We start from the raw sequence: 18583 nt of genomic DNA on the forward strand, positions 1-18583 counted from the left end.
TACAGCCGTATTTCAGGCTACATAATTTATAGTAATGAGGGAGCAAACCACTTCAGAACCATACTGTGGTGATAGATAGTTGATGCATGTGCTCTGTCACCGGAATAACTGTGGACATGGAAAATAGAATTTGGTGCGACTATTATTTTTGGTCGTGTGTAGATTTTAATCTGCTGTCGCTCAACTACGAGCTAGCTTGCTGAAAGGTTAGAGTTAATGTTATGTACTTTTGTGCGTGGGGTGATGACGTCAGATACAACCACTCTCTATTATGCCAATCCCTTTCCTTCACGGTCTATCACACAGATGTGTTGTCAAAATGTACTGTATGCTCTAACTCTTGTAGGATGGGTGGACTCCACTCATGGGGGCAGCCAATGGAGGTCACACTGACTGTGTTAAAAAGCTGCTCTCCTCAGGAGCCGTGGTGGACCTGGCTAACAAGGTTAGTGTCTGACACTAAACTGATGTGTCTATATAGGCAGCATGTTTGTGACCATCACATCATTAAGAATTATTTACATGTACCGTACTCACCTGAAAATACACCCCCTTCGAATTTACGCCCCCCTAGCCAGAGCAGGAAATGTATTGCAGAGGTATTTTCTACCTCAATAATACGCCCCCTAACCCCATCTAATTATGGTAGGTTCAATAATAGCTCCTGTTAGATCTAAACATAGTTTTATCAGAGGAGGTTGGCCACGTGTCATCATTTATGTGACGTCTCTGCTCACAATACCATAGATACTGAACAACTATAAAGAAAGTTATTGCTACTCTTGCTTTGCTGAGCTTATAACACCTGACTAGCTGTGTCTGTTGTCTGGTTAGACCAGGATTAGCTAGACTATAGGGTAGAGTGTAGTTCAGCGGTGCTGTATGTAGCTTGCACTGTACTGGCTGGCAAGAATCTAGTAAACACTGTATGCACTGATAACTCGTCAGAATGGAGGGGATCGCTGGGGATCGGGTTGGTTAATGAAAGCTCAAAGTAGCCAGAGTTGTGTAAATAAGTACAGTGCAAGCTGCATACAGCACCGCTGAACTATACCGTACCCTATAGTCTAGCTAATCTTGGTCCAGGCAGATCGACTACAGACACAGCTAGTCCGGTGTTACAAGTCAGCTAAGCAAGAGTATCCATAACTTTTTTATTACAGTTATTCGGTATCTATGGTAACTTGAGCAGAGACCTTAGGAATGTCACATGATTGACGACGCGTGGCCAACCTCCTCTGGGTTGGTCCTACTATACTATCCTATAGTGATTCAACACTCTTCAAGAGTAGCTCTAGAACCAAATCCAACCTACCTGGCTGGTTAAGCCACATCTTCATCTAAAGATGTCCTATAAAATGCATTGTTTTGAGTTGTGACAGACAATTAATTTAAAATTTTGTTATTAATTAATTAAATCAAGCTACTAACCAGGTTGGTTCTGCTTGTGAATTAGCAGAACAGGGTGGCAAGACACTTGCAGTTGCAGTGCTGCTCTATGAACTGGGCTCAACTGAAAAATACTCGACACGATGATGGATGCCATGGTGCAGGTGATAGCTGCTGAAGAGTCTGCAACTCTGTGGGGGGCCTTGGTCTGCTCAGCCCGACATGGCTTTGCGCATGTGCACTGGATGCACTGACTGGAATGAATATTTGGAGGTGGAGCTAGCTAGTTGGAGGTGGGGTTTTGAGTTGATCGTGCAATAGAGCTCTAGTTCTCTAGCTCTCATATCAGCTAGCTAGTAAAAAGGAACTTGTGGAGCAGAGTTTGAGGCCAGAGGGGGGTGCTGGAGCACCCTCTGCCCCCCTCTGGCTACGCCACTGATATACCGTTGAGGTCTGTAGCCTCTGCTTTAGCCATGACAGACAGACAGAGTATGATTTTCTATTTAAAACACACCTGATATAATTATTTCTAGGGAGTTGAATTGACGTAGAGAATTGCCGTAGCCTCGAGCCTACTATGTGTGTACCTCAGGGCCACCGTACTATAGGCAGCATGTTCGTGACCATGCATGTACGTACAATTATGGACGTTGCCGGCATTTTGAATTAAAATTAACCTTATTATGTTTTGCCTATAATATATACCTTGCTTATTTGTGTCTAAGTTGACAAACTGGACTACATACATTTTCTTGCATGTAGTACACTGTATTACCAGCATTTTCATTTAAAATCATAGACTATAATTATAGTGATACATTGTACAGTATATACTAGCCTCGTTCCTAGGCCGAGGTGTCTCTAAAATAACGCTAGGTCGCCATGCAACTAATGTAGGCCTGGGGAAGAGTACATATGGGCGTGGTTTTAATTCGTTAGGATTCAACAAATTTCAATTATTTCTCCGTAAAAGCTGCCGTCATCACAAAATAGCTCTGTGTTACAAATTAATTATCTCTCAAACAAGAGGCCCCCCTCAATGAGCGTCAGGTCCAAGCTGTCAACTCTAGTGTGAAGGAAGGGACATTTTGTGTGATTCCCTACTGTGCTACCAGTTGCTGCAGACAATGAACTTGGAAGCCATTAGCTCGATCTACCTGGACATATAGCATAGGTGTAACTTGTGTTCCTAGGGTTATAAACTAGTTATGATACTTGCACTCGGGATGCATGGTGTACATTGCAAGCTAGAAGTTTACTACTGTGCATGGTGTATATTGCAAGCTAGAAGTTTACATTGTCAATACACTGTGCCAGCTCAGCAAAAAAGTGGTGCAAGTGATCGTGTCCAACCTCCTCTATAGTTTTATATAGTAGCTGGACAAGCAAGAGTTAGCTAGCTACAGATCTACCAACAGTTAGTGTTCCTACGGTGGCCGAGAAGAGTCACCCGCCTCCGCCTACCACCACAATTAACCGCGCGCACTTAAAACTAATGTGAATCTGCACAAAGTCAAAGGTCAATGAATAATGTCTGCATTCGAATTAACGCATTAACTAGCTAATGCAGACATTATTCGTTGACCTTGTACAGACTGACATGAACACTTGTTGGCGGTTCTTTGTTCCTTTACTTTATTTATGGTCTATCACACAGATGTATTGTCACTGCATGCTCTCACTCTTGTAGTATGGGGAAACTCCACTCTATTGGGCAGCCGGGACTGGGAACACTGACTGTGTTAGGGAGCTGCTCTCCTCAGGAGCCGTGGTAGACCTGGCTAATAAGGTGAGTATCTGATACTAAACTGATGTGTCTATAGTACGGTGGTCCTGAGGTACACACATAGTAGGCTCGAGGCTACGGCAATTCTCTACGTCAATTCAACTGCGGTCAGCTCCATTGAACTGAGGCTATGGCAATTCACTAATTAATGTACTTTTATAAGAAGAGGTTTTCAATATTGCAAAATTAGAAATGAGTGTCCAATCATCTCCAAACAAGTTTGTGAAGAACTAAGGGGGTGGATTAGTGCTAACGGAATAGTTACCTATAGGCTAGCTAATGACTCTATATACCGTTGAGGTCTGTAGCCTCTGCTTTAGCCATGACACAGACAGATAGAGTATGATTTTCTATTTAAAACACACCTGATATAATTATTTCTAGAGAGTTGAATTGACGTAGAGAATTGTCGTAGCCTCGAGCCTACTAAGTGTGTACCTCAGGGCCACCGTACTATAGGCAGCATGTTCGTGACCATGCATGTACGTACAATTATGGACGTTGCCGGCATTTTGAATTAAAATTGACCTTATTATGTTTTGCCTATAAGATGTACTTATCTTGCTTATTAATTTTGTGTTTAAGTTGATAAACTGGGCTACATACATTTTCTTGCATGTTGTACTCTATTACCGATTAAAATCATAGACTATAATTATAGTGATACATTATACAGTATATACTAGCCTCGTTCCCAGGCCGAGGTGTCTCTAAAATAACGCTAGATCGCCATGCAACTAGGCCTGGGGAAGATTGCATATGGGCGTGGTTTCAATTTGTTCAGATCCAACAAATTTCAATGATTTTTCCGTAAAAGCTGCCGACATCACAAAAATAGCTCCGTGTTACAAAGCTAACCTAGCTAACTAGCTAGCTAGGTATTAGATCTAGCTAGGTGGTAGCTATCAAGTTGTGTCAAACAAGAGGCCCCCCTCAATGAGCGTCAGGTCCAAGCTGTCAACTCCAGTGTGAAGGAAGGGACATTTTGTGTGGTTCCCTACTGTGCTACCAGTTGCTGCAGACAATGAACTTGGAAGCCATTAGCTCGATCTACCTGGACATTATAGCATAGGTGTATTTTGTGTTGCTATGGTTATAAACTAGTTATGACACATGCACTCGGGATGCATGGTGTATATTGCAAGCTAGAAGTTTAAATTGTCAATAAGCTGTGCCAGCTCAGCAAAAAAGTGGTGCAAGTGATCGTGTCCAACATAGTAGCTGGACGAGCAAGAGTTAGCTAGCTACAGATCTACCGACAGTTAGTGTTCCTACGGTGGCCGAGAAGAGTCACCCTCCTCCGCCTACCACCACAATTAACCGCGCGCACTTAAAACTAATGTGAATTTGCACAAGGTCAAAGGTCAATAAATAATGTCTGCATTCGAATTAACGCATTAATTAGCTAATGCAGACATTATTCGTTGACCTTGTGCAGACTGACATGAACACTTGTTGGCGGTTCTTTGTTCTTTTACTTTATTTATGGTCTATCACACGATGTATTGTCACTGCATGCTCTCACTCTTGTAGGATGGGTGGACTCCACTCTATTGGGCAGCCTATAAAGGGCACACTGACTGTGTTAAAGAGCTGCTCTCCTCAGGAGCCGTGGTGGACCTGGCTAACATGGTGAGTATCTGATACTAAACTGATGTGTCTATAGTACGGTGGCCCTGAGGTACACACATAGTAGGCTCGAGGCTACGGCAATTCTCTACATCAATTCAACTGAGGCTATGGCAATTCACTAATTAATGTACTTTTATAAGAATAGGTTTTAAATATTGCAAAATTAGAAATGAGTGTCCAATCATCTCCAAACAAGTTTGTGAAGAACTAAGGGGGTGGATTAGTGCTAACGGAATAGTTACCTATAGGCTAGCTAATGACTCTATATACCGTTGAGGTCTGTAGCCTCTGCTTTAGCCATGACACAGACAGACAGAGTAGGATTTTCTATTTAAAACACACCTGATATAATTATTTCTAGGGAGTTGAATTGACGTAGAGAATTGCCGTAGCCTCGAGCCTACTATGTGTGTACCTCAGGGCCACCGTACTATAGGCAGCATGTTCGTGACCATGCATGTACGTACAATTATGGACGTTGCCGGCATTTTGAATTAACTTATTATGTTTTGCCTATAAGATGCACTTATCTTGCTTATTAATTTTGTGTTTAAGTTGATAAACTGGGCTACATACATTTTCTTGCATGTTGTACTCTATTACCGATTAAAATCATAGACTATAATTATAGTGATACATTATACAGTATATACTAGCCTCGTTCTCAGGCCGAGGTGTCTCTAAAATAACGCTAGATCGCCATGCAACTAGGCCTGGGGAAGATTGCATATGGACGTGGTTTCAATTTGTTTAGATCCAACAAATTTCAATGATTTTTCCGTAAAAGCTACCGTAATCACAAAAATAGCTCTGTGTTACAAACCTAACCTAGCTAACTAGCTAGCTACTGTAGGTATTAGATCTAGGTGGTAGCTATCAAGTTGTGTCAAACAAGAGGCCCCCTTCAATGAGCGTTAGGTCCAAGCTGTCAACTCCAGTGTGAAGGAAGGGACATTTTGTGTGGTTCCCTACTGTGCTACCAGTTGCTGCAGACAATGAAATTGGAAGCCATTAGCTCGATCTACCTGGACATATAGCATAGGTGTATTTTTGTGTTGCTAGGGTTATAAACTAGTTATGACATGTGCACTCGGGATGCATGGTGTATATTGCAAGCTAGAAGTTTACATTGTCAATAAGCTGTGCCAGCTCAGTAAAAAGTGGTGCAAGTGATCGTGTCCAACCTCCTCTGTAGGTTTATATAGTAGCTGGACGAGCAAGAGTTAGCTAGCTACAGATCTACCGACAGTTAGTGTTCCTACGGTGGCCGAGAAGAGTCACCCGCCTCCGCCTACCACCACAATTAACCGCGCGCACTTAAAACTAATGTGAATCTGCACAAGGTCAAAGGTCAATGAATAATGTCTGCATTCGAATTAACGCATTAATTAGCTAATGCAGACATTATTTGTTGACCTTGTGCAGACTGACCTGAACACTTGTTGGCGGTTCTTTGTTCCTTTACTTTATTTATTGTCTATCACACGATGTGTTGTAACTGCATGCTCTCACTCTTGTAGGATGGGGACACTCCACTCATAGTGTCAGCCAGGAATGGGAACACTGACTGTGTTAGGGAGCTGCTCTCCTCAGGAGCCGTGGTGGACCTGGCTGACGAGGTGAGTACCTGATACTAAACTGATGTGTCTATAGTACGGTGGCCCTGAGGTACACACATAATAGGCTCGAGGTTATGACAATTCTCTACGTCAATTCAACTGCGGTCAGCTCCATTGAACTGAGGCTATGGCAATTCACTAATTAATGTACTTTTATAAGAAGATGTCTAATATTACAAAATCAAATATGAGTCTCCAAGCATCTCCAAGCAAGTTTGTGAAGAACTAAGGGGGTGGATTAGTGCTAACGGAATAGTTACCTATAGGCTAGCTAATGACTCTATATACCGTTGAGGTCTGTAGCCTCTGCTTTAGCCATGACGCAGACAGATAGAGTATGATTTTCTATTTAAAACACACCTGACATAATTATTTCTAGGGAATTGAATTGACGTAGAGAATTGTCGTAGCGTCGAGCCTACTATGTGTGTACCTCAGGGCCACCGTACTATAGGCAGCATGTTCGTGACCATGCATGTACGTACAATTATGGACGTTGCCGGCATTTTGAATTAAAATTAACCTTATTATGTTTTGCCTATAAGATGCACTTATCTTGCTTATTAATTTTGTGTTTAAGTTGATAAACTGGGCTACATACATTTTCTTGCATGTTGTACTCTATTACCGATTAAAATCATAGACTATAATTATAGTGATACATTATACAGTATATACTAGCCTCGTTCCCAGGCCGAGGTGTCTCTAAAATAACGCTAGATCGCCATGCAACTAGGCCTGGGGAAGATTGCATATGGGCGTGGTTTCAATTTGTTTAGATCCAACAAATTTCAATGATTTTTCCGTAAAAGCTGCCGTAATCACAAAAATAGCTCCGTGTTACAAAACTAACCTAGCTAACTAGCTAGCTAGGTATTAGATCTAGGTGGTAGCTATCAAGTTGTGTCAAACAAGAGACCCCCCTCAATGAGCGTCAGGTCCAAGCTGTCAACTCCAGTGTGAAGGAAGGGACATTTTGTGTGGTTCCCTACTGTGCTACCAGTTGCTGCAGACAATGAACTTGGAAGCCATTAGCTCGATCCACCTGGACATATAGCATAGGTGTATTTTGTGTTGCTAGGGTTATAAACTAGTTATGACACGTGCACTCGGGATGCATGGTGTATATTGCACTCAGCCCTCGGGCCAATATCATATTTATTTTTCTTTTCTCTAGCTGTATTTTCATTATAAAATAGACAATATACAATATACCAGATACAATCTATCCCAGGCCTAGTTGGCGACCTAGCATTATTTTAGAGACGACTCTGCCTGGGAACGAGGCTAAGTATATACAGTAGACTCTCGTTAATCCGGTCACCCTTGGGACCATGCAGCTTGGCCGGAATAGCGAGGTGGCTGCAGCTCAGGAAATAGCCGCGGCTTAAAAACGACCTTACCTCGAATCTAATGACTACTTTTGCGGTTCTTGTCTCGAGGATAATGTAGGATAATGAATCATTCTGTTCTCTATTTAAGTGTAATCTAATTTTATTTGCTAAACCACACCCAAAACGTCACATCCGGCTGTAATATACGTATAAAATTACATTGAAAACCTTGTTTGGGACAGCCACCACTGGCCGGTAAACGGAATAGCGAGTGGCCGTACTTCAGGGTGAGTTTTGTGCAGTAAACATATAGCTAGCATTCCGTGCCAAGCCAAATGGCCGGTATATCGAGGTGGCCGTACTTCAGAGAGCCGGAATAGCGAGAGTCTACTGTACATGCAGTTGTAGATGTACTGTACAATGTATTATGAACTTACATGTGCTGACAAGTACATTTCCCTGTGGATTTTAGTGCTTTAAACTGACGTACTAGCCGGTTTATTTACATGTACTGTACTAGCTAGCTTAATACGTATGACTGTTGTGCTTGTGTTCTCACTCTAGGATGTGGTTGGAAATATAGAGCAGTGAATGTCTGTATTGTTCAATATGTACATTCATATTGTGTTGTCAATGTCTCCACTCTTGCAGAATGGGTACACTCCACTCATAGTGGCAGCCTTCATGGGACATGAAGATAATGTGAAGGAGCTTCTCTCGTCAGGGGCTTCCCCTCTCTGCACTAATATTGTAAGCACATGTACTTTATAGAGTACATAGTTGCGTAGTTATACTTAACAAACAGCTTTACATGTACTGTACACCTATACCTCTTACAGTAGTTAATGACTGAACAGAGCTGTCATTTGTACCTAAACAGATATACCCAACCTCTTAATATGCAATTACCGTTGCCAGTATTGCTATGTCAGCAAAGTACATGTCATACGCATTAGACCACTTTACCTCTTACAATGTACGTCTCATCCCCTTCATATGATCATCATCACAGGATGGACAGACTGCTCTGATGATGACCAAGAAATCATATTCCCCTAACCCTTCAATAATCAAGCTCCTTGAAGAAGCTACTGAATCACATGTGAGTCCATACCTCAATAATGCACACACTGCATGATCATGATGGTGTTTTAGTTTATTGTACCGAATAATTAAATAGTGCATACATTATTATATGTACATCGAATAAAGATTCTGTTTTACGAGTATTTTGCTATTTTGACAATTTAAGATCATAAGCTCATACTTTTAAATACTGTCGATTAACTGTATCAAGGGCGTATACAGAGAAGAGGGCATGCAACTCGCCCTATTCTCAGAATCATCCGACTTCGTATTGAGCTATTTTTAGAACTGCCCACAAAAACGCCCACGCGTAACCTTTGACCGCACAAGGTAAATCAAAGTCTTTTTTATATCTGTGCTAGCTAGCTAGCTAGATGGCAGCATAGTAAAACTGGTTCTCAGCAGCAGTATGGCTCGTAGCAGTGTCAAAGGCAAAGGCAAACCATCCAACAGTTGCAACTCCAAGAAGATGAAACCTAGGTACAATAAACCTGTCCTCCTGAGTCTCTGGTACTTCTTAACAATACGCCCAGCACTTAACTTCCCGCTCGAAGGAGTTGTCTTGGACCTGGCTGGACTAGGACTGGTCATGGCACTTCTCTAAAATAATACTGCACTGTTAGCTAGCTAGCTAGCTAGCAAAGGCACCTCTGATGTACACGCCCATAATTATAACTCCGTAAACAACACCGCCCACTTGTTCACGTCCGTATACTGGATTCTATTTTTAGCATATCCGGTCTCTGATACGAAGTCGGATGAGTACGTAGGGTATATATAGATGCATGCCCTCTTCTCTGTATACGCCCTTGCTGTATGGAGTGCAAACTACTGTTCCAATATTACACATACCCAAACAAGCATGAATACCATTACATGTGCCCCCCCCCCCACACACACACACACACACACACACACACACACACACACACACACTTAGTCACGTCCGCAGTCTATTCCAGTCCTACCCAAGAACTGGGCTGTCGTTACTGACACAGAAACGTGAGTGACTATTGCACAGTTGAGTCACTAGCTTTATGAATGTGAGTCAACTTTAGGAAGAAGCCAGTCTACCAGAACAAGGCAGCAGGGGAAACCCTCTCAACACCACCTGGATGTAAGTGTGTGCTTGTGCTGTATCCAGCACATGGTTCTGTGTGTTTTACCTCCTGTGTAGATCCCCTGCACCAAACCTCCGCACACCCTGATGTCACTTTCTACGACATGCCTCAAGAGAAGGAGTTCACCTCCAGTGGTGGCCACGCTGACTTTGACAATGGAGTACAAGTAACTGTTCCAGCTAATGCTGTCCCAGCAGGGACCTCTGTGAGCATTAAAGTCCAACCCAGCCTTGCCTCAAATGACGTGTTTGTGATTCCTGAGGGCATTCAGTCTGCCAGTCCGTCCTACTTGATCTCTGGTGAAGGTCTAAATGGAGAGGTGACCCTGAGCATGGAGCATCATGTACGAGTGTCCACCCAACAAGAAGCTGATGACCTCCTCTTTCTCCAAGCTGACTCGTCTCCCAAGATATCTAGTACAAAGAGAGTATACCAGTACCAGGAGGTACAAAACGGAAGATCAGAGTTTACTCCTGGAGGGGACACCGGGAGACTGAGGCTGAGCACACGACTGAAGAACTTCTTTAAAATTGGGAAGAGAAAAAGAGGTGAATATTTATGATTTTAGAATGACTTTTGATTCAACATATAATCTTTAATACATGTACAGGCAATACTGACAGTAACCTCTACACTGTCAGAGTCTACCGGTCTCCTCCACACACAACTGGGGACAGGCTAGCCATCATTGTAGCCAGTCTCTGTGGGAGCTTATACGCTAAGGTAAGATTGCTCAATTGAAGTGTGCTCATTTTATGTACCTTAATTTACAGTTTCTAGAGAAACTTGATAAAGTGATTATCCCACGAGACTATCCCAATGTGTCGAGAGAAGTGGCTGACAGGACAACTCAAGGACCACTGACGTTTGTTGATATGTGTGCCACTCTCAACATTCACCCAGTGCTGGGATGGTCTGTGGAACCAGACAAGAAATTGGTAAAACATGAAGTTGGACACGGTCTTAAAATCACATTCTCTTCATTTTCAGATCTTGCGTAGTGGAGTGGATCAGCCTGAGGTAGAGAAGTTCAGACCTGAGGATCTCCACGACTACCCTCCCAGGATAATCTGCAGGCTCTTCCCTGAGAAGAATGCTCCCAAGAGAACCACTTGTACCATCTCCTTGTCTGGGCTACTACCACCGGTCGAATTTTGCATACCATTGAAAATACTCACCCCCAAAGTTGCTGTGGATACTACTAAACTACAGGTATTCATGTTTGTACAGTGTAGCCTCTTGAAATGGTGTAGTGGGTGGGTACCTTTGGCTAACTAAATTTTGCTCCCTAGATAAATTTGTCCTCTTTGTTGATTCAACTTGCACAGTCATATAAGTTAATTAATGCACACACAGTGTTTGATTACAATGTACAATATTTCCCACCTACTACACTTTTGCCATGTAGTCTATAGTGGGGTTTAACTGTCATAAATTGCCACCTCAAGGCTACAAAGGAAAATATGGCTCATGGCACCTCAATCATATGCAGCAAAAATAAAAAATAATGGTGTTTTCGATGAATGAAGATGAATGCATTGTCTTGCATGAGAAACAAAATGTCATAAATGAAAACATGAGGAGCTGCTTTAGAGACACTCTGGGAGAGGGCTAGGGCTCAGGCTGAGCTTTTTGCTCACTAGCACTAGACTGCACGCACTGCACTGGGCCTGTTCAGCAAAGAAAAAGAAGCCATTTTAATAATAATATAGGAGTGGCTATTTTAAGCTTACCTTTGCTTGCCTACTAGCCTGGCATAGCTGAAGAGAGCTGGTCAGCCTGTCTAGAGCTAGCTGTGTTGTTTCTTCTGGCTGGTTGCTGCACAGTAAGTGGAGGGAGGGGCTGACTAATTAAATAGAGAGGGGGAGTGGCTCTGTACCGTTCGCTTGGAGGGAGGGGCTGGCTGCTCATTATTATTTTGTCCAGGCTGCGCAAGGATTTGAGTGTGAACAGGAGACCTGGTGTGGACGAGCTCTCTTTTCCTAGTTGTCTTCTTGTTTGAATAGTGTTGCTATGTGGTAGTCATGCAAGCTTACATAGGCTGGATGCATAGCAACCAGTCAGCCAATCAGATGGGACATAATTATATCAATTAATGCACAGTGCCTCGGGGTTTATGACAGTAAACCACACCTCTCACTCGGGCTACACCCTCGTGGTCAGGAGGTTTACAGTCATAAACCCCTCTACACTGTACATTAACTAATACTTGTAGTTAAGTCTCATTCTAATTTGTTTAGGAGGCCACTGATGAGTTGAGAAGGTCTGCCCGGGCAGTGAGTGACACACAACTTGGCTCTACTGTGAAGAGTGTAGTGTCTCTGATGGAGAGAATGACTGCTGCTCTGAGGTACCACTCAATTGTCTAGTGGAAGTCTGATTATCACTTTTTTTTCTGAAGGTCATCTTCTCTGAGTGAGCTGACAGGCCACACTGACTCCATACGGACAGAGATAAAGGCTGTCCTTGTAGTGACCAGGAGGGTTGTCCAGGAGTGCACAGTACAGAGCATCAGTGAGAACATAAGAGCCAGTCTCTCTAAGATGGAGACTTTATCTCACCAGCTTTGTCATGTGACCAAGGTCAAACTCAGATACTGTCTAGGTGAGAACGTGTGTTTATGATATCAAGTGTTAGCTCTCATTCTCAAAGGTACAGACCAGTCAGAGGAGACAGCTGCTCTTGTTGACCTGGTGGAGAATGGAGCTAATCTGTTGAGAGCTGTGGACTGTCTACTCAGGGACATCCACACACTCAGTGGAGTCAGTGGTGAGTTTACATTGTCAGAGTCTGTGTATCGAGTATCTACCTACCGTATGGCGGGTATATTTCGAGGGTATAAATTTTCGCGGAAGAAATTAATGTCTTTGCAGATTTGATTTTTGTGAAATAGCAGCCTATTTTGCAGCATGCATGCATACGATATTAAATTCTTGGTACATGCTTAATCCATGACAACCACGAACATGTATACCCTCTATACGGTATTATGTTTTGATTTTAGATCAATGATACTCTGCTGCTCAACTGCAACCCCCCTCCCTCCGTTTCTTTCAGCTTCCATAACATGGCAGTTACAGTAGGATACCATGTTTGAATTTTAAATTCCAAGAGGGGGAAAACCAAATCCAAAGGAGGGTGGCAAAAGCCTCCCTAATTTCCCCCTGCTAATATTCACGTACAGTCTTTTGTCGAAATTTGCTGTTTTTTTTCCTCCCAAAACTTATAGCCAAAGAATAATTATTTATATCTGGAGGCATAAGTGTTCTATGTACTGCAGATAATTCACATATCCATTATAATGATGTCTCCAACATTGCCACTACAATGTGGAAGCTGCTTTGGTGTTATGGTAATTGTTCACTCCACTAATCAGTGTATAATTATAGGACCATCCTCTAAACGAGTCACTCTTCAAGAACTAGTAGAGCAATACAATCTGACTGACGAGCAACTCAACAGTGAAATAGAAGACTCTGATACTCCCGAAATGGCCTCATGTTTTGATGATGTGGACCTTTATTCGAGTTCAATGGGGCTAGGTATTGCTGATCAAGCCGATGTGAAGAGGTTGTACCATAGTGAAGGTACTCGAGCAGCCATGATGAAGTGTTTGCAAATCTGGAAAGAACGTAATCCTTTTCAAGCAACTTACAGAGCTCTACTGGATATCGCACTGAGATTGGGGAAAGGAGACACAGCTCATCAAATCTGTCAGCAATTGATCCAACGTAAGTATATGTACACATGTTACCACATGTCAGGTGACAAGCCCCCTCCGCCTAAGCCCTCTACTAAGTAGCTATTCAAAATTTGGCTCAAGATTGAAATCGCAACAGAGAAGGCATTTGCCACAATCCCTATGATTGTGTGTATATACCATCATGCGTGCTTGTACACCTCCCTCCTAGACTGCACTGTTGAGTACTAGTGTATGAGAACCTCACCAAACTGATATACTGATTGTCTCCATATTGTACAGGAGGTGTGAGAGGTGTGGTCACTGGCTCGGACAGTATACAGGTATCCTGCATGTATACTGCTTGTATACAGTTTAGCTGTACAATAGATACTGAGTTTTCAACTTAAGTTGATTCAACTAGCAAGTATTTACAATCATATACATTTTGCTGTATACATGCACTGAAACACAGTGATTCTCACAGTCTAATTGTACCTGCTTCCTCAGGTTGAGGCTGGCGTTGCACGGAAGGTTCCGACTGTAGCCAGGACTGTGGTGGACATTAATGTGCGTTTATTTGTTACGTACCTTAAGTTAGCACAATTAACCGTCTATATACACTGCTAAATGTTGCTTGGCTGACCTACATTGTATGCATGTCCATGTTACAGTACTGTATGTTTGCAATCTCATTTCTTTTTGCTTAATTATCTTCTGTAGGAAGCCACTGAAGTACTGAGGACAACAGTTGGTGAGATGACCACCTCACAGCTTGGCTCTATTTTGGAGACTGTACTGTCACTAATGGAGAAAATTACAACTGCACTTCAGTGAGTTGTCTACTATTTTAATGGTAGCACTGTATTTACAATAATTTTTATGTCCCACCTCAGGTCATCTTCTCTGAGTGAGCTGACAGGCCACACTGACTCCATACGGACAGATGTTAGGTCCACTCGTCAACTAGCCATGAAGATTGTCAAGGAGTGCAACATTGGAGCCAGTCTCTCTAAGATGGAGACTTTATCTCGTCAGCTTGGACGGTTGGCCGAGGACAAACTCGGAGACTAGGTGAGAATATATTGTACCAGGGTTTAGGGCAGGGGATTAAACTTCCCCTAAAAACATTTTGTGGAATAATGGCATCAGGGTTTCATACAGAATTTTTAGCTGGTAGGGGGAAACGTTTAATTGAGGGGGTCTGAGGGTCCTCTCCCGGAAAAATGTTTAAGGAATTGTTATCTGAGGTGCAATTTGGGTTTTTGTGTGCTTCAAACCATACATTTTACTAATCTATAATAAGATTGTAGATATTTTTAAGGAGAAAAGTCGTACATTTTTATTATGACATCGTTAATTTTCAGATTTCTAGGGGGGGGGGAATTTTGGCTGGGGGTAGGAAATCCCAGGGCCCCCTCCCCCCTCTGTATGAAACCCTGCATTGGCATCATCAACAAAAACCAGTTATAAGTAGACTCTACTGTATTAAACACTGTGATATGTACACTATTATCTCTGCCCTACTATAATGCATATAATGGACTCAGGGTTTCATCGAGTGGGGGGGGGGGGGTCAGGGGTCAGGGGTGAACAATCACACTAAAATGCTCAGCTTCCTCCTTGTAGAATAATGACATCATCACATTGGTAATGTAGGTACATGTAACAACAGTCATAAGGTAGAATCTACGTACTGTCTATGATGTGCAATATGCCACTATACACTGTGATGCATTAGCATGTAATAGGGGTGTGGTCAACAGCGTGGCCAAACATTATGCCACCCCCCCCCCCCCCCCAACTTTTGATCCTAGATGAAACCCGGATGGTGAGTGTAGACCCCAACAATTCAACAATTGTGTGGTGCGCTCTACCGCACATCCTCACATAAATGTTCATCCTAGATGAAACTCAGTACATGTGTATGTTGTATATGTGTAATATTAACTGTCAGGAGCTTATTTACTCTGGAGCTCTTTGTTGAACTGCATGCAATCCACGTACACCATTTCCTTTGCTGACCCTCACCCTATCCACACTACAGGCCTGGCAGAGAGTGTTCAAACGTTGCCAAGAACAATTGATGGTAACCTTACATAGTACATGTGTTAGCGTATTATTTGTTTTGTGATGGACCTGTATTTTTATCAGTTTGAATGCACGTATAATTATATTGTTTGGATGATATAATTAATTTTGACAATGAATTGTTAGTCACATTGTTATTGTGGTCATGTACTGTCATGCTCCCTCATGATTGTTATGCCTTGATGCGTATGGTCCATGCAGGGGCACACAGTCATCTGTTTGTGTGTGCATGTGTGTGTGTGTATTCCAGCTGTAACTGTCCTTCTATTAGCAGTATACAAGCATCATATCACCTTCTAGGTAAAGGGTCGTTGAATAACATTGTGTAACTAGCATTGGTGATCTTTACCAACTCACCAAACCAGCAAAGAAGAGAAGAGACCCTGAGCTGCATGCTGGTGCAACTTACAGAGCTCTTGTGAAACTACTCCTAAGAATGAGGAAATATGACATTGCTAGTAAAGTGTTCAAACATTGCCAAGAGAATGGTAAACTTACATAGTACATGTGTAGCGTAACATAATCTGTTTTGTGATGGATCCATGCTTGTGAGTAGAATTTGAATGCTCCTAATTTATACTAGGGAGGCATTTGTGAGTCAGAAGTATGTGATCCTCTACCTGCCTACATTGTACGAGAGCTTAGCTTACAAGCCCCCTCATAACAATGACCTCAAGGACTGATAATGCATTTATCATACACATGAATTGTGTCACATGACTATGTGCTACTGTTTCAATGTTACAGTGTTGTACAGTGCGTGAGGTGTGTGCCAAGTTCACCTCCATGCCATTGTCACTGAGGTGACGAGTACTGTCTCAATACTAGCCCTTTAAAATGTACACATTTACAATCTGACCACTTTAATTACAAGTGGTTGTTAACGTGAGCTAGTTTTGTAGTAGCTAATAGCAGATTCACTTCTGTTGGAAGGTCACATTTCATTTCTACCATTTGCTCACTGTACATGCAGGCGTATAAGTCGGTTGTCATTTGAATATTCGTTCTCTTAATTAGAGTGTGTGAGGAGAAGGTCAAGGCGAGGATGGGATTGGTGAAGTGTGTCAACCACAACCTAGTGGAGCCCTACCATCATCTACGAGAAACACGGTGACTATGTACTCTGAACCTTCATACCTTGGTTACTACACAGCTAACAAGTGTTTAAATCTAGTGCCTGGATAGTCTGTATCAGCAGTTGTATTATATAAAGTGAAACCTCTGAAAATGTGTGCAGCATTTATTTGTGACGTTTGTTCTCTGTATTGAGTCTGAGGTGGTTCTTTACAGTGGTACCTAGGAAAGTGATTTTGTAGACTGAAGCAATGTCCTTTGTAGCTACACAGAGAGATGTTTAATTGAGTGTCCTTTATTCAGAGGGTTCTTTATCAGAGGTTCCACTGGTATTCATATTGATGTTGGTACTGTGTTTCCTGTGTAGGTGAGTATGTTGCACAGATGAAGTTCACTCTGCTGCTAATGCCCAATGGACCACAAAGGTGAACATCTGAAACTCTCCTGCCTGTACAATTCATGTTGTGTAGTGCAGGCTGTGTGTATGACAGCGTTCTGTAGTGCATGAAGTTTGAGGTGTACGTACGTATGACATCATTGCCATTGTTTGTCTGGTGTTCATGCACTGTATTGGTTTGATTGTGTGTACACTACAACATTCAGTGATTGTCATTCCCCACAGACTCACCAGTGGCTCCTTTGACCCTGCATGAGCTAGTGTCTTCACAGCTGAAACTGGAAGACCCTCGACTGAATGTGAGTACATACAAATTAGCTCTATTAATTAGGACAGTGTGTTATTTCATGGGAAATTCCTTTGAATCTGTTCCAAGGTCTGTTTCAAAGCTTTCAGAAAATAATAAAAATTGGGAAATTAGATCAATGATACTAGTTACGGCCATTGAAACCCTCCCTCCGTTTAATTGCTCCTTGGAGGGTGAGCCGGACCATGTTTGATGACTGGTTAGGCAGCCCCTCTAATTAATTAGAGGAATGCAACCCGCTAATTAAATAATAATCAGGCGTTTCTATTGCTCCCCTAATTAAGTACTTGGGGGTAAAGACATGGCCTAGCCACCAGTCATAGCTTCAGCTCAGTCATGCCCTAACCACATGCAGAGAAGTTTACCCTAACCCTTACCAACAGATATGAAGAGCAAGCATTACTATACAGTATAATTTTATAACAATTAAATACAGGGAATTCAAGTTATGGCATCTAAAAGAGTCCCCAAACCATTGAGCTTTTAGAAAATCATTGACAACGATGCTTATTTATGGCAAGAGCACTTATCTACTCTTGGTTACGGCCATTAAACTGCAACCCCCCCATCCGTTAATTAATGGTTCAGGGACTCTTTTAGCTGCCATGCATAACTTGAATTCCCTGTATTTAATGTTTAGAAAGTATGAAGGTGTCGATCTTTAAAAAATCATAAAAATTGTGAAATTGGATCAGTTACGGCCATTGACAGTTGTTCAACCCTCCCTCCGTTTAATCAATGGTTTGGGGACTCTTTAGCTCCCATATAACTTAAATTCTTAGGTATTTAATTTTTAGTGTATAGAAAATAGCTAATGCTTGCTCTTCATATCTGTCGTTCCATATTCCGTTCCATTCCGCATTCCTTCTTTTACAAGATGCCTTTCCACTTCCTCCTATTGTGTACTACCAGCCATATACAGTGTATTGTACATGTACTGAGTCTATTTGTTCATGTACTTAGGTCTCCAGTGTGTGGGCGTATCATGCTCTAACCATTTCCTCTCTCCTGCAGGTAACGCTGGCTACAGTGTGCTGGTGAGCTGCAGTGAGAAGATAATCCAGTCAC

At 42.3% G+C, this 18583-nt stretch overlaps 1 protein-coding gene and 1 long non-coding RNA gene across 5 annotated transcripts in view; both read left to right on the plus strand.

Moving 5' to 3' along the window:
* Positions 1 to 15871, plus strand: part of LOC135333966 (uncharacterized) — a 71756-nt gene extending 55885 nt beyond the window's left edge. Inside the window, exons 2-22 of one of the 3 annotated variants that reach the window (XM_064528998.1) lie at positions 347 to 445; positions 3080 to 3178; positions 4709 to 4807; positions 6328 to 6426; positions 8412 to 8510; positions 8773 to 8862; positions 9787 to 9848; positions 9905 to 9963; positions 10024 to 10515; positions 10578 to 10690; positions 10741 to 10905; positions 10958 to 11179; positions 12208 to 12317; positions 12369 to 12571; positions 12620 to 12736; positions 13357 to 13698; positions 13950 to 13990; positions 14157 to 14216; positions 14370 to 14479; positions 14543 to 14720; positions 15694 to 15871. In XM_064528998.1, the coding sequence (XP_064385068.1) occupies positions 347 to 445; positions 3080 to 3178; positions 4709 to 4807; positions 6328 to 6426; positions 8412 to 8510; positions 8773 to 8862; positions 9787 to 9848; positions 9905 to 9963; positions 10024 to 10515; positions 10578 to 10690; positions 10741 to 10905; positions 10958 to 11179; positions 12208 to 12317; positions 12369 to 12571; positions 12620 to 12736; positions 13357 to 13698; positions 13950 to 13990; positions 14157 to 14216; positions 14370 to 14479; positions 14543 to 14720 (2859 nt within the window). In that variant the 3' untranslated portion in view covers positions 15694 to 15871. The remainder of the gene's footprint in view (positions 1 to 346; positions 446 to 3079; positions 3179 to 4708; positions 4808 to 6327; positions 6427 to 8411; positions 8511 to 8772; positions 8863 to 9786; positions 9849 to 9904; positions 9964 to 10023; positions 10516 to 10577; positions 10691 to 10740; positions 10906 to 10957; positions 11180 to 12207; positions 12318 to 12368; positions 12572 to 12619; positions 12737 to 13356; positions 13699 to 13949; positions 13991 to 14156; positions 14217 to 14369; positions 14480 to 14542; positions 14721 to 15693) is intronic. The other 2 variants (XM_064528999.1, XM_064528997.1) reach the window with 2 other exon arrangements.
* Positions 15872 to 16051: 180 nt separating this feature from the next.
* Positions 16052 to 18523, plus strand: LOC135334004 (uncharacterized). 2 transcript variants are annotated; one of them, XR_010394163.1, is made up of 4 exons: positions 16052 to 16540; positions 16755 to 16847; positions 17179 to 17236; positions 17434 to 18523. It is a non-coding gene; the product is annotated as an uncharacterized LOC135334004 (long non-coding RNA). The 2 variants fall into 2 exon arrangements; XR_010394162.1 differs by having other exon boundaries at positions 16053 to 16225.
* Positions 18524 to 18583: the final 60 nt, after the last annotated feature.

Source organism: Halichondria panicea, chromosome 3 (genome assembly GCF_963675165.1).
Source record: "Halichondria panicea chromosome 3, odHalPani1.1, whole genome shotgun sequence".
NCBI classification, from domain to species: domain Eukaryota; kingdom Metazoa; phylum Porifera; class Demospongiae; order Suberitida; family Halichondriidae; genus Halichondria; species Halichondria panicea.